This window comes from Pelobates fuscus, chromosome 5 (genome assembly GCF_036172605.1).
Source record: "Pelobates fuscus isolate aPelFus1 chromosome 5, aPelFus1.pri, whole genome shotgun sequence".
NCBI classification, from domain to species: domain Eukaryota; kingdom Metazoa; phylum Chordata; class Amphibia; order Anura; family Pelobatidae; genus Pelobates; species Pelobates fuscus.
This window is the reverse complement of record NC_086321.1, coordinates 250,462,583-250,479,162: the sequence shown is the minus strand read 5'-3', so window position 1 is coordinate 250,479,162 and position 16,580 is coordinate 250,462,583. Positions and strand designations below refer to the sequence as shown.

General features: G+C 35.7%; 1 protein-coding gene across 4 annotated transcripts in view; it reads left to right on the top strand.

The window, feature by feature from the left end:
• Window positions 1-14,656, top strand: part of ZNF462 (zinc finger protein 462) — a 71,880-nt gene extending 57,224 nt beyond the window's left edge. For 3 of the 4 annotated variants that reach the window (XM_063455204.1, XM_063455202.1, XM_063455203.1), the window contains 4 exons: window positions 6,321-6,544; window positions 7,917-8,028; window positions 9,078-9,195; window positions 12,586-14,656. In XM_063455204.1, coding sequence (XP_063311274.1) covers window positions 6,321-6,544; window positions 7,917-8,028; window positions 9,078-9,195; window positions 12,586-12,769 — 638 coding nt within the window. In that variant the 3' untranslated portion in view covers window positions 12,770-14,656. Of the gene's footprint in view, window positions 1-6,320; window positions 6,545-7,916; window positions 8,029-9,077; window positions 9,200-12,585 lie in introns of those variants that run through there. The other variant, XM_063455205.1, reaches the window with a different exon arrangement.
• Window positions 14,657-16,580: the final 1,924 nt, after the last annotated feature.

Genomic DNA, 16,580 nt, shown 5'->3' with positions numbered 1-16,580 from the left:
GGTGGATGTTAAAGTCATAGATTACTAAATAATTACAATAAATCACATAGTTAAAGCTACAGATAGTATATAAAGAAATAAAATGCCTATCTTGCTTACATACACGTGACTTTAAGTTAGGCATTGGCAAAGGATAAAAAAAGCAGGGAATAGGAGAAAGGAAGCAAGGGAGGTAATTGAAAGGGACAGTGGGAGGAGGGGTAAATGAATGGTGATGGTAATGTGTAGCTGATGCAACAAGGGGCTGATAATTGGTGGTAGTGTGGGTTATCACTTGCATTAGGTTGATAAACCATCAGGATTTTGTTAACCTGCCCAACATTGTTGTGAAAATGGGCAAAACATGTAGAGGCACTCTAGACACCATAACCGCTAAAGACCAGCAATTTTACTGTGATTGCCCAGCAAAGTTGAAAAAAGCTAATGTGGACATTTTCATTGTTGCATTCCGTAGAATTCAAGTGTCCAAAGAACACTAGTATTTCAGAGTCTGAAATTATCTTTTGAAACAGTTAATGGAAAATATTCTTATGTTTTTTTGTTTACTTGATTTTTTTTTTCTATTAAATTGTGGCTATTTCCTCACATGGGTTTCTAATCTTTCATCTTGTAAGTGCTTAATTTAGTTTGTGTCTGCCTACTATACTGTAACAGGAAATATACTGGCATTTACCAAATTGAGTAAATTAAAAAATCTTTTTTATATATCTTTTTTTTTTTTATATATATATTCTATACTTTAAATATAGTGTGGGTGTGGGGAAAGCAAGTCTTGACTGGTGTGCAGATTTTTGTTTAACATTGTATTAACTATCCACAGACTTCAGGTGGGAAGGGGTTTTCAATCACAATTTCCCCCCTCCATAACCTATTTGGATTTTGCTACCCAAGCACTACCAAGCCTCAATAAGCAAACCAGTAACCAACCTAATACTGATGATTTGCATTAACAATGAAACAGCTGTCCATGAGTGGTTTACTGGCTTTGCATCTTTTCCTAAGTTGTGTTTCAAAGCTGTTGTATACATCAAACACAAAGGACTCAAAGGAATCCATGTTTAAAATGGAATGAGGCAAAAATGTGATTCTTTGATAAACTTGTTTGCATATGCCCACCCAGAATCCTTTGCGGTTGTAACATCACTGCAGATTTGATTTCTGTGGGAAAAGCAAGTCTTATGGCTTGACTGGTGTGCAGATTTTTGTTTAAAATTGTAATATATATATATATATATATATATATTGGATTAGCCGTATTAGTCCAGTAGATAAGATGTCAAATTACCAGAGTATTGCAGTATGCAATGATACCTTTTTTTTTTTTTATTGGACTAGCATATTTCAAGTTTTCGAGAGCTTTCTGCTCCTCTTCAGGTCTGAAGCAATACTGATAAATCTGATAGCGTTTAACACTTAAAACAACTAATGTTAGAGAAGGGGAGGTGAGGCCTGCCAGTTTCTTATTCTTTTTCCTAATGAGACTCTGTTGTTGCTTCCTGTTGAAGTAATCCATTTCTATTTCCATTGCTTTGGTTTTTTCGGTTGTGACTTGTTGAAAATCTTGAACTGAGGACTCCTTATGGCAGAGTAATTTTTATTTTCTGCCAGATAGCTGGTGAATTGTTTTTTTTGCGTAGTTTCTCACTGGTCTGTCTGCAGAGATTCTCAGCGTATGGTGAGATACTCTATTTATGACACTCCACTCTCCCCCCCCCCCCCCTTCTCTTATACCAGTTGTTTTAAGTGTTAAACTCTATCAGATTGATCCAATAAAAACGGTTTAATTGCATACTGCAATAATCTGGTATTTTGGCCTCCTGTGTGTGTGTGTATATGTGTATATATATATATATATATATATATATATATATATATATATATAATTTATTTATTTTGTACTGTTTTTTTTTATAAGATATAATTATAGATTCACCAAGAAAATATTTTAAAAATAAATTGGCCATTAGGGTTGTCAGTGGATAAGTAGTTAAAAAAAAAAAAAAGTATTTATAAACCCCTTTTAGCTGTATAATATGATAAAACCATTTAACGGTTGCTATACAGCCAAGCAATGGATTTGAATAGCCAAAAATGGTTGAACACAAAGTATAACTCATTATTTTTTCAAATTTGATATTATTTGAACCGAAAATTATGAGCTTCTGATAAGCCTTTAACGTTTGTAATTAAATCGATCTGATCCGTTAAATGGTTTATGAGGAACCAATAAACATAGTCTGCTGGAATTGCATAGAGGCCATTGTTGGCAATTAGCATTCGTATGGTAATCAATCTCTTTTGTATCTTTACTCCACTCCCTGCGTTGTTACTCTGTCTAGTTTACACAAGAATGTGTGTGAAAACCCTAATTTGTCATTGTTTTTCAGTTGTTTTAACATATTCCCACTCCTTTGTTAAATATCCTGCATTGTTGGAAGTTAAAGGGTTACTCCAGGCACCATGGCCATATGTGATTTGAAGCAATTAATGTGACTTGAGTCTCTGTGTACAGTGTTTAGCTATGAATCACTGCACATACAAAGATTAACCAACCCCTCTGCTGCTGGAGGTGTAACTCCACCTCTGGCAAAGTAATTAGGCATCATTAGCCAGCTGGGAACAAGAGTTCTAGGCTTGTTTTTGTGAATTTGGTGTAGATTTGGCATTTGATGCCAGCAGGCTTCAGACAGCCAATGACTACATGTCCTCCTCCCTTTGGGTTGCCCATATCCTCCCATCAGTCTGCCCCTTCTTAACCATCCAACCCCTCCGACTGAGAGGAGAAGACATTTTAGCATTATTTTTATCTGTTTACTTTTTTTTTTTTTTTTTTTAAAGACCTGGCTCTGTCACTCCATACTTGCCTTTCTCCAGTAGTTTCCTCTTCTCTTCTTTTCCTCTTGTCTTATTTATTTTTCAAATGCTAGACAAAGGCTGGAGATTGTCTAGTAAACGTTTCCCACAATGCTCACCTTTCCATCCAGTCCTTCCCTCATGGCATCTCAAGACCATCTCATAATTTTCCAGTGTAACGCATATCCAGTACTCACTACCGATCTACTCTGTCTCCTCCTTTGCATCTCCACAATCCGTTCATTGCTAAATATGGTCATGGGGCATCCATAAAGGACACACGTGATTGTATAGTGCTAATCTCAAGTGTGCGTGGGAATTAAATCCCGTCAGTGGAAGGCAGTGATAATGCATCACTTTCCGTAATTAGAAGATGGTGGTGCCTGGAATGAGGTTCCGGTGCCTTCAAGTATAGAAGGTAAGTTGGGGGAAAATTGGGTAAAAGAATTACATTGTAGAGCTGTTACAAGTCTTAGTGTGTGTATGGGAGGGGGGGCGACCTAGAAAAAGGATATGGCCATGATAGAGCTGCATTAAATCTGTACATGCCAGTCTTTTGTAAATATGTGCTATTGTTCTAAACGCAAAAACTTATGGTTGATCTTAATTGTAATCATTGTAAGCAACTTAATGGATTGGGAGTTAACATATTTAAAATCTAATTTCTAAAGAATGTGTGAAATGATTGGATCAGTGCATTTAAAATGGCATCAAAAGATTCAAACTGGCCATTATCTTTGATATGTGTTAGCACCAATAACTTAAGGTGTTGATTACAAAATATAAAAACAAAAAAAAAATTGATGAAATTCATTATTTTACTTAAAGGACCACTATAGTGCCAGGAAAACAAACTTGTTTTCCTGGCACTATAGGGTCTTTAGGTTCCCCCGCCCCCCCACTGTCAGGGTCCCATTCCCGCTGGGCTGAAGGGATTAAACACTTACCTTTCTCCAGTGCCGGGCTCCCTTGGCGCTGGGGAACTCTCCTCCCTGTGCCGACGTCAGCGCTGAATGCGTCCAGCGTCTTTTCACTGTGATTTTCACAGTGTAAGTGCGGAAGCGCCTCTTGCGGCTTCAAAGTGTGACAGCCACAAGAGGCTGGATTAACCCTAGTGTAAACATAGCAGTTTCTCTGGAACTGCTATGTTTACAGCTGCAGGGTTAACACTAGATGGACCTGGAACCCAGACCACTTCATTGAGCTGAAGTGGTCTGGCTGCCTATAGTGGTCCTTTAATGCCAATCCCTTTTTGGCCACTGACATGTGAAAGGTGAAGCATTTGCTGATTTTGTTTTGTTACTGGAGGGCACTTGTATTGTTAGCAGATGGTGTATTCGCTTGCATGTTATCTTATGACATGAGGATTTCTCATGTGGCTGTAGTATCTCTTGTGCATAGGGTTGTCAGGGTGGCTGAAGGTTAGTAACAACTGCTCATAGCTGAATGCAACAAATGTGGCAACAATCTTCAGATGAACAAGTGTGTTTTTCTGATATTACAGCACAAATAGGGATGAGCCCTCCATTTGATTTATCACATGAATTAATTTGGCCATCAGTAAGATATGTGTGCACAGTATAAATAAGTAAAAACATACATTTCAGTTTAAATTGGATATTTTGCAAATGTGTATTTAATGTTGGATATTTCATTTAAAATTATTACATTGATTATAAAATAGCTTTATTTAGGGTAAAAATCTTCATTAGTGGTTTTGTTTTACGAGCCACCAACAGTGGGACATGTTAGACACACATTATGTAGAATGTTTGTTAGGTTACAGTTGGTTATACTAGGTATTTGATTTTATTTATGATTTATTTGAAAGGTTAAAAAATAGCCCCAAGCTCCACACTGCCCTCCCACTCCATGCACAGTATGTCCCACTTTACACAATTCTTGACAGTATGGCAAACCATTACATATAACTGTAATATGAATGAGTTTTAGCTTAGCCTTTACACTGCAACAATTGGAAACCATTGCTGTGCTGAGTAATATGGGATATGCTCACCAGTCTTCGAAAACTACACAAGCGTTAGGATTGGCTAGGTCATTTCCTGGTTTTGTGAGACCTCTTTGTTTGTGAAGTAATAATCTAGAGGAAATGCACATTTCTGTAAAACAGAAGTGCACACAAAGAAATTTATTGCATAGTTTATAGCCAAATCCAAAGCGAACTAGTTTTAAAACACTATTGTTTATTATAACTGTTCTTGTACTTTGTATTTCACTATATACAAAATCTATTTAAAACAAACATTGCAACACTCTCATTTTATTAACTTAATTTTAATTAAGTTGGCGGTCATTTAATTTGAGCAGTCGCCATAGAAGACAATAGGATAATATCATTAGGATAATATCAGAAAGCATCAAAAATGAGGATTGCCTTGCAGACTGCGAGTGGTAATAAAAGGGTGGATAATATAGCACTGGAGCAAGGGGCTGCAGTTAAGGAAAGATAAGCTCCCAAAGCATATACATTTTTAATTCATGATAAGCCTTGTAAACCATAACATCACAGGTTCACTTTAAAGAAACACTATAACAGTAGGAATACAAATATGTATTCATAATGCTATAGTGCCCAAGTCACCGTTTAGATGGCCGAGCCAGCATTGCCATGGTTAAAGAAAGTAAACCTTTTTCCCTCGCTATGTTGGTCTCCTTGCTCATGCTCTGCCTAATAATCAAATATGAAAGCATTGGGAGGCTAGTGCGCATGGGCGGCAAAATGCCCCACTGCGCCAATCAGTCTCTCTTAGACCATCTGATTAAAATAGCAGCGTTTTACTCTATTTTATGGAAGCTCCTCTAGTGGCCTGCAGAACTTTTCAACTGCAGTGTTAAAACAGGGGGCACATGGCACCCAGACCACTACATTGAGATAAAGTGGTCTGGGTGCCTATAGTGTTCCTTTAGCACCATGGCAAATCTTGAAGTAGTTGTCGTGACATTTATTTATTTTGTATTAAGTATTAATAGCACAAGCTATTTTTTTTTTTTGTTTTGTTTTTGGGGTTTCCTTTCTGATACTTCACACCTGCATGACAACCACATGTTTCAAGTTTTGTTTATGTAAATGACATTTGATAGATTTGCAGTGCAGCATATTTTCCCGATTGTAGATTATGTACAAAACAAAAGTCCTAAATACAAGCAAAGTTAATATATAATATAAGGATATCTGCCTCTGGTGTTCAAAGTGTCATAACCTTGTGCTTTACGTCAAGATCTGCAGTAACATATGTGTGCCTTCCTTACTGTATCATCAGTAATAAGCAACATTTGACAAACTGTGTTTGGAAGCTGATGTGGCCGGTCAAAATATGTGTTGTAACAAAATAATGACTATATAGTTAACTCATATTGTGGAATGGGATACGCTGGGGGGTTGATTTATAGAGTCAGGTCTGTGCTATATGAGATTGTATGTGGCTTAACTTTCACCTTTCTTTCAGAAGAAAGAGTTGTTCCAATAGAAGTCTGTCGATCCAAGCTATCAAAGCAACTGCAAGGTGTCGTATTCCGGTGTGATAAATGTACTTTTACCTGCTCCAGTGATGAAAATCTGCAGCAACACATAGAGAAGCATAATGAGTTGAAACCCTACAAATGCCAGCTCTGCTACTTTGAAACCAAGCAAACAGAGGAGCTAGACAGCCATCTCAGAGAGGAACATAAGGTATATACTGTTAAATATAATGATACAAATAAGGACAGATGCAAAGTTGGCAATTTAAACTCCTCATGGAAAGAACACCAAGATATATGGGGCACTACTGCATCATTATTTTCAAACCAGCATTATTAACACACTTTATAGCACAACAAGTGGAAGCATGGCTTCTAATTTTGTTGTAAAATGACCAATAAAACAACCATGAATTGGTCTGCTGTTAACCTCCTATATGAATAAAATATTATCACTTTTTATAGGAGTGGAAATCTAGTTGGCTAAAACTCATACTAGTGAAAGGGTGGCAAGTTTTTAGTATTAATGGTGTATGCGGTCTAGGAGATGATCCACTAGATTCCATATTCACTGTCCTTACATGATCATGTCATCTACTGTTCCTCAAAATAAGTAAAATGCATAAGTCATTCACAGTGAACACCTAGTGATATTTTGAGATGGATCATTTCTGTGGTCTGTGAGAGTAGATAATTAAAAAAAATAAAAAAGTGGAATTGTAAAAAAATGGTTCCAATTGTTCATGGGCTAAAATTCCCATAATTCTTTCAGGCAGAAATACAATAATTTGTTGTCATCTTCTTCAGATCAGTACTCTATTTATCTGCTTGAGGTTTATGTTTGACTAAACTCTCTCAAATTCAAAAAGTTATCTCACAGTATGTAATTGAAATAACAGAAATCCTTTCTTAGCATAGTCGGACTCTGTTGATGAGCTTGGTGACAGCTTGAACTGCAGGTGGCTCTCCACATTACAGAGAAATAACTTACTCGACTTCCACTACTGTAAACAATATTGGTTAACCCCTTAAGGACACAACTTCTGGAATAAAAGGGAATCATGACATAATATTTCCGTCATGTGTCCTTAAGGGGTTAAATATGGTCTCTAAAATCTTAATAATGAGGGATTAACATTCAAATAACAGAAATTGGAGATTTACTGCTATGCTTAAAAGCAATTTTGGAAAAATGTAACGCACTATTCCATGCAGAGTTTCAGTTTAATTATTTTAAACATTTTGCTTCCCAGAGACCGATATTACACCCTCCAGTAAATCCAGATGTATGTATTGTTGGGAAAAAATAATTGTATTAGTGCTGTTCTTTAGGTTGCACTGCAATTTTGTTGCATTCATGAACATACAATTTTTTGTACCTACATTTAAACAATGCTGCGTAAACACACCAAGAGTTTCCGATCCTGTCTATATTCTCAGAAAAATCTTCTAAAACTGTGTGATTTGGAGAAAAAACGAGTGAATCCCATGTTTGCTAGGAGAACTTTAGAGCCAATTATGAATGTAAAGGCATTACTGATTTTTTTTTTTTGATTTTTTTTTTTATTGGTTTTCTAATGTAGGTATGTCGCAATTTTGAACTGGTCGGACTAGTGAATTTGGATCAGTTGGAACAATTGAAAGATAAAAATGAGACTTTAAGCAGTGATGAAGAAGAAGCTAGCAAGTCTGAAGGTATGTACTGCTGGTATTTATTTGTTTGGATATAATTTGTGTTTGAGCTCAACAGATTTGTATTGTAGCAACTGCAAAGGAAACTAGAAATGTTTTCCCTTATAGATTAAAGGGACACTATAGTCACCTGAACAACTTTAGCTTAATGAAGCAGTTTTGGTGTATAGAACATGCACCTGCAGCCTCACTGCTCAATCCTCTGCCATTTAGGAGTTAAATCCCTTTGTTTATTAACCCTAGTCACACCTCTCAGCATGTGACTTGCAAAGCCTTCCATAAACACTTCCTGTAAAGAGAGCCCTATTTAGGCTTTCTTTATTGCAAGTTCTGTTTAATTAAGATTTTCTTATCCCCTGCTATGTTAATAGCTTGCTAGACCCTGCAAGAGCCTCCTGTATGTGATTAAAGTTAAATTTAGAGATTGAGATACAATTATTTAAGGTAAATTACATCTGTTTGAAAGTGAAACCAGTTTTCTTTTCATGCAGTCTCTGTCAATCATAGCCAGGGGAGGTGTGGCTAGGGCTGCATAAACAGAAACAAAGTGATTTAACTCCTAAATGACAGTGAATTTAGCAGTGACATTGCAGGGGAATGATCTATACACTAAAATTGCTTTATTTAGCTAAAGTAATTTAGGTGACTATAGTGTTCCTTTAAGAAAATTAATTTCAATAAGTGTTCACATGACACAATAAGATGGTATAATTTCGTGGTATTTTCTATTGCTTGTGTAGGGAGGAAACAATAAAGTAAAGTGTACAGGATAGTTCAGTATAATAAAATATAGATGCTGATATGAGATATCAGCAATAACCTTGGTATACATCAGCCAATCAGATTTTTAGGTTACTGAAAATTGGCTAAATCTAATAAATCTACTTTCCTCTCATTTTCACATATCTATGTGCCTTAGAAATACAATAACCTGCCAAACATCCCCCAAGGTTTATTAGCCTGGCGTAAGGTTCCGTGGCTCACTAGACAGATCAGTAATTTGTCACTAAATTGGAAGATCTAAATATATATATTTGTGGTTTTTAATGTAGACAACACGTTTGCCAGCAACGATGTAGAAACACCAGGAAAACGTTTTCAGTGTGAATTCTGTGGACGAACCTTTACACAACACTTCGAATGGGAACGACATGTGTTACGTCATGGCATGTAAGCTTACTTACAGTTTTTTCTTGTTTGTGGATTTTCTATTTTTATTTCTGTTGTTACTGGTTTATTCCCAGTATTGAAATAAGTGAGTTTTCTTACAGTAATATTACACCATGTTATGTTTGTAAATATAACCCATACTTACTTAAAATCTGTATCTAGCCTATGCGGTATTTAAAATTACCATTATCAAGTTGGCTTGTCACTACAAATCAAGCTGCATTGCAGAATGAAAATATAATGCATTTAGTTTTAAATTTCTTTATTAAAACAATATTTACATGCTCACTGAAGACAAACCATTTAATTTACAACTGCTCATTTAAAGAAACACTCCAAATGCCATAACCATAAGTAGTCAACAATTTTTAATACCGATTTAGGTTCTTGTCTGGGGTCTGCCAGTCGCCACTCCCTGCCATCACTACTGTTGTTAGCTCTACTTAGCTGTGCCCTGCAGTGCAGGGCTATCTCATTGGCTCAGTGTGTCAGCTCATCACTCTCATCCAGTGAGCTACCTCCTGCACTGCGTGGCTTAGCTTAGACAGAAGTAGTGGAGGCAGGAAGAGTACTGTAGTAGTTATGGGACATGTGTGTTTTTTCTTTAAGAATGAAAGAGTGTATCGTATATATTGCACAACAAAGAAAATTGTTGAATTAAAAATTAATGCTAATTGATTTCCTCATGCGATAAACTTCTTTATTTTTGTTGTGCAGGGGAGTACAAATCTATTTAATTACGCCACGACAGCGTATACATTGTCATAATATTGAAACAATGGCATGAAAAAACTTGCCTTTTTATATTATAAACAGGCATAAGAAAGCATGTAACAAGGCATTCGATTTACACTGACATTAGGTATTACTAAATATGCATATTAACTGATATAGCGAGGTTGGTGTTAACAGGGTGACCCCACTACACTCTAGTTGTCAAGTTGAAGACCATAATGAGATGTGAGTTGATGTGGCGCTAGGACACCCGTTTAGTCATTGCATATGTGGGGAGAAATGACATGGTTAAAACACACTATGAACTAGTCACATTATCAATGTAATGTCACATGTTGGGCGAGGAGTATGAACAGAGTAAGCTTACTGGCATTTTGCAAGGCTATAAGGGGACGCTCCCAACTGCCACCTTCCGCTTTCATACAAGTTAAAGAGTAGTAAACTATAGAATCTAGACAACCATCAGCTTTTAAAGTTCAGGTACCCCTGGCCCGTCGCCTATCTTTCCCATGGTATGAGCATGGAATTGTGTAGAGCTCAGCCGTTTGGGGAAACAAAGGGTTAATGCTTTGTGAGAGACTGTTCAGGAATCATGGGGTAGTGTAAGTCCCGAGTTGGAGGGAACCCCAGTATGGCGTTATAGGAGGCTGCGTGTCCTAGGCCTCGTGTCCCAGAGTGACTTCTTTAGCCTATGCCTTTAAGAGTTTCTGACAGTAAGCCTTGTTTTGATTATCACATGTGTATAGCTTTCATGAAGTGAAGGTTAGAGTGTTGTTTTTTTGATTGTTTTCAGTTTTGTGATTATGCTTAAAAATTAACCCCTTAAGGACCAAACTTATGGAATAAAAGGGAATCATGACATGTCACACATGTCATATGTCCTTAAGGGGTTAAAAGCCAGGGTTCCTTGTAAATGAGTTAAATTAGTGAGCATGTTTTGCTGTGCGTGTGGTGTGATGTGATATATTTCACCAAGAATCTCCTGATTACTCCATGTGTGAAGACAGCCTACCACCATTATTTTGGCGTCCAGCTAGGAGATCAGGACAAACCCTGGGCACCTCATATTTTCTGCAACACATGCTCTGTGAATCTACGTGGGTGGTTAAACGTTCAATGCCTACTGACATCGCAATAGCTTGGAGAGAGGTCACAAATCGTATAATGGACTGCTATGTTTGCATGGTACATCCCATGCATGGCCTATCAAAAACAAAGTGGAATATCCCAACATTCCTTTAGCTATCCGACCAGTGTCACTTGATCTGCCTGTACCTCGCCCTCGAGAAGAGTACAGTCGGCACGCAGACAACAATTGGGACAGTGTGAAGGAGAGATCACCTGAGCCTTCATCACAGGATCTCGATTTTGTACCACAAACTGAGTTGCTGAGTGATCCACACAGAATTACTCAGGGTGAACTTAGTAATCTAATTTGAGACCTGGATCTATTGAAATACAAAGGAGATGCTTCTAAGTTCAAGGCTCCAACAGTGGAATCTGCCTGTGTATAGGAGCCAGCAAAAAGATTTTAATTCAATATTTTAAAAAGTAAAATAACCTTGTTGCCTACTGTAATGTCAGTGGTCTGATGACCGCTTTGAATGTGAAGCACAACTCACAGGACTGGAAGCTATTCATAAACTCATCAAAGCTTAGTTTAAAAGCTGTGTTGCTGCACAATGGCAATTCTCTTCCTTCAATTCCCCTAGGCCATGCTGTCCACATTAAGGAAATATATGAGAATATGAAATTACTTCTGGAAGCAATTATGTACAAAGACCACCAATGGTAGATCTATGGAGACTTTATGGTGATTATTGCTGGAAAGTGACAACAGATGCCCCAGAAGAGGAGTACAAGTGAGAAGCAAAGAGAAGGTGTTCTTGTGAATGGGCCACTATTTCAGATAGTTCTTTCAATTGATGTATGTTTTTTTCATCTTGTGTTATTTGCAATTGATGGAATCAAAGGAACTTTCATTTCTGGAGTTAATATCAGTTTGTTCTAGCATTGCTTTTCACTATGACTTTACATCACTGAAGCTCAACTAGTGTATCTTACAAACTAGAGCTAAGAAAATAATTCTGAAGTCATATTCCTTTTTTCTTGATCCAAAATTAGTAAAGTATGCATTTTTAGTAAGAAAGCAAATTAAATATGTTTTATTAAACAGAGTAATTAATCAATGCTAACATTATTATTGTATGTTGGCTGCCCACTTCCAGAACATTGCTTTGGAACTTTTTGCCATTTACAATGTTTCCCCTGACAAAAAAGAATATATGTATTTTAGGCACGTACAGAAAATATTTAACATCACATTCTTAAGGTTTAGGAACTCAAAAAATAGAATTTGAGTAACTGTATGTGATAGAAAGAAAACATGTGCACTAATATGTAGCCTAAACCTACACTAGCTTGCTTTGTGATAATAAGCATGTCTTAAAGTTGGTGCTGGCCGCTACATTGTTAAACCACTCATTTATATCTTATTTGATTTTCGCACCTTGATCTTTACCTATTTTTTTCATTCCAGTATAAAGTTTATTGAAAATACAAACATGTTGGACTTATTTATTTTTTTATCTTTTACTATATCATTGCACATCGGTGTATGGAATCTTGTAATTTATGCTGTCTCTAATTTTGCAGGACAGTACCTGAAAACAAAGAAAACCGAAAGCCAAAAGAAAACGTTGAAGAAAGCCAGAAAGAACTTTTTGTGGGCAAAGTTGAAAAGTCAGAGGATGGATTAGAAGATTCTTTTCAGCAGGCAAAAGTGTCTAGTTTTAAAAACCAATCTTTTGTGGACAAAATGGAGACCAAAAAGGAATAAAACATTTCAGGAGATCCAAGAGTACATACTTGAACATTTACAAAATTGGTGAAATCTACAAATAAAAAGCTGCTTTTTAAAACCTTATTTTTCCCAAGCACTGGTACTCATGCAATTGTGTATAAAGTACTATATTTAAATGAAGAACTGAGTCACTCCATTGACATCACTACTTCTGTGTTCCATGCTTACCATTAAGGAAGCTTCATTTGTTTGGGATTAATGGGTGGAACAAAAATTTTTTTCCCAAGACTGATCCAATCCCTCATGTGATAATACTTTTCAAAGCACCACTTTTGGGACATGTTTATACGTTTTAATACAAGCTTTCCATGCTGTTGCAGCTGCTCTACAGACAACTACAGACTTTTCTGCTCTTTATACAAGGATCAACAGATTCCTAGTACCTCAGAATTAACCAAGGGAATTCTCTGTATTTGTTCATACTACTTTCCCCAGAGGCTGAATGTTGAGCAAGATGGTGAACAAATATATTTGCAAAATAGAAAACTAGACAATATGTTCTCCTTGAAACCCCTGTTGGGCTTTGTCTTAAAATACTGTGATTAATTTTTTTTTTTTTTTTATATTTTAATAAAACAAAAATAAAAAAAAGTTAAAATACTAGGTTACTGTATGTGAAATGTCACTCTTAACCGCAGGTAAGCTGTTTTTTTTTTTGTTCTACTTAAATAAGTAGCCACTTGATTTGTGCAGGCTACTATACCATGTACTATTTCTACTTGTTTGAAATCCACAATAAAAAAAAAAGCAGCATAAATCTTTTAATTTTTTTTACTGCTTTGGAATGGTTGTTTTCCAGAAAACTGTGTGTACCTGGTACACCTGTTAGAAAAAATTAATTTGTATGCTAAATAATCAATTTTGCATATGGTATGTTTATTTCAAATTGCAATTTGATCTAGTATTTTTAATACATTTTGTTTTAAAATATTGTTTTTCTAGAGGTTAAAAAAAACATGTCAAATGACGTTGTTAATTTTATTTTTACATTACTTTTTATCTTGCACCTCCAGAGTCAACTCACAGCACACTGACCGGTTAACTAACAGTTGCATAACTTATTATATTGAGGGATTATTGTGTTTGTTTTTCAGAGCTAGTATTCCTCTCTAACCACCCCTTGTTTATTTTCCCACTCCTATTTACACTCTTTGTCTGCCTATTTAAATCTTGATGACCTTAGGAGTGAATTAGAACATTCCAGCTAATTGAGCATTATTGTAAATCAGTAATTCGGACAAAATGTTTCTTGTATATGACCTTTTAGTTATTTTTACTCTTCCCATTGCAGTTTCTTTCTCCCTATCTCTAATCGCCTATATATTTTGATTTATTTTCAAGTTGATAGTATTGGCTTACAAAGGTAGTTTTCACTTAAATTTGCTTAGGGTTCCTCCATTGAGTTGCTGCATTCCCTACCTCATTACTTTCATGTCTAACATACTGACAATTTCTAAACCAATCAAATTGGGGCGTTCTTGTGAAAATAAAATGGTGAACACCTTTTTTATTTTTTTGCCCAAGTTTCAAATATGTTTTTGTTCAAATTTATATACGAAAGACCGGAATAGTTTTTACTAATACAGAAGTTCCAGTAGACCATTTGTTACCTGTTAGGTAGCTTTAAACACACACTGGAAGATACAACAGATGGTTTGTTGCTGCCAAAACATGGAGCGTTATCAGTTGAACTTGTTCTTTAAGCTCTTTTTGACAGTGAGTGGCTACCAAAAACAATAAAGGTTCTGATGTGTTTTTATCACTACTTTATTTTTCAAATAACATGTAAATATTGTAATCCATTGGCCTTCTGTTTTGCTAAACTGTTAATAAATCTGCGGGACCATTATCCTTTTAAACCTATATTGCATGTGGTTTGTGTTCAGCTGACTGAAGTTTGTTTGGTGTGTATAAACCATTATCTAGAGTGGGGATGAGTAAACAGGGTAATGTGATTTTTTTTTAAATCAGCCCAAGACTGCATAAAATAAGTAGTTCTAATTTATTAGTGTATTAATGTGGTTCTTCAACAAGTTCTTATTTTTTAATTTTTTATTTTAAGTATCACACCATCAATATGGTTCATTACGAGATCTTGAATATATTCTTCTAGATCAGGATTTAAAGTATGTATGAGATGTGTGAAATGGGTCAGTACGTACACATGAATGCAGATGTGTGTGTGGAGGACCACTACATAAAAAAAAACCAGCAGTCTAACTGTGTTCTTTTTCCATGATACTTACCTTCTCCTGGCCCCATTTCTCTGCACGGCAAGTAACATGTGGTCCAGGCACTTTTTTCCTTTTCTCTGTCACTGTGTTCCTTTCTGTAACTGTTCGATTTCCTCTTTGTGGAAGTTAGAGACAGTGACAGGAAGTGAGCAGTGACAAAGTTTACATAGGAGCACAAACCTTTTTAAAATAGTTTTATCACAAAAATGTTACATTAATCTCATATCTTGTAATACAATTATTCTCATAAATGGTAGCCTATCGCAATATGCATATTCAAAAATAGTGATCATTAATAGATAATACTAAATATATAGTCAACTCCGTATAACACCAGATCTCAAAAAATCTATTCACTCACTAACCATTGGTGAGTGAAAATTCATCCCAATGTACATATCAGACAGACCCCTCACGGGTAATGCCAAATAAAACACAGCATCATCCTCCATAAAATTGCAGTACTTTAAAAGGACTCAGATGAAGTTCTAAATGCATAAGACTGCAAACTGAGTTTCCTGGTGTGGTGGTCTTCCTCTGATCTCTAGCTTTTGTATTCTTAAAATGAAGAAATAAAGTAACTGCAATTTTTAATTATCTTGAACGGTGAAGCTGTGTTCATTTGGCGCTCCCTGTGTTGTGTCTGATAGATATGTACATTTGGATGTTTAACCTCTTAGTGACCAGACCGTTTTTTAAATTTTTTCTTACCGTTGAGGACCAGGGCTGTTTTTACATTTCTGCGATGTTTTTGTTTAACTGGAATTTTCCGCTTACCCATTTACTGTACCCACACATTTATATATACTTTTCTCATCATTAAATGGTCTTTTTAAAGATAACATTATTTTCATCATATCCTATAATTTACTATAAAAAAAAGTATAAAATATGATGAAAATCTTTTTTTTTAAAAATACTTTGTATTATTTTGACCCCCCAAATCTGTTATGCATCTACAACTGCCAAAAAGCATCCGTGCTAAATAGTTTGTAAATTTTGTCCTGAGTTTAGAAATACCCAATGTTAACATGTTCTTAGTTTTTTTTTTTTTGCAAGTTATAGGGCAATACGTTCAAGTAGGACATTGCTTTTTCAAAATATATATATATATATTTTTTTTAATTCTTTATTTTTGTAGTGCGAACGAAAAATACAAGCTGCTCAGGAATGCCACAACAGCAAAAACAGGCAATATTTGGTACAGGATGATACAGAGAAGTAGCATTGTTAAATCTGCACATTTTTTTTTGTTAGTAGATGATTTGTCAAACGCTTGAGGTTAGGTTTAGTAAGATTACCACAGGCTAGGTACAATTTAGTCTAACAAAAGATTAGTTTCCTCTAAGTAAGAGTACATAAGTGAACTATGTGTTTGGTAGCATGCTTATATATAATGAGGAGAAAGTTAAACGTTATGCTGTACTAAGAGGAGCTAAATGTAAAGACGCTAGTAAGAAACAGGCTATTAAACATGCAGCACAAAGGAGTATTCCATACATTTAGTGCAGTGCGTAGGTAAGCTAATAGGCATGAGACATAGAATTTTTGAA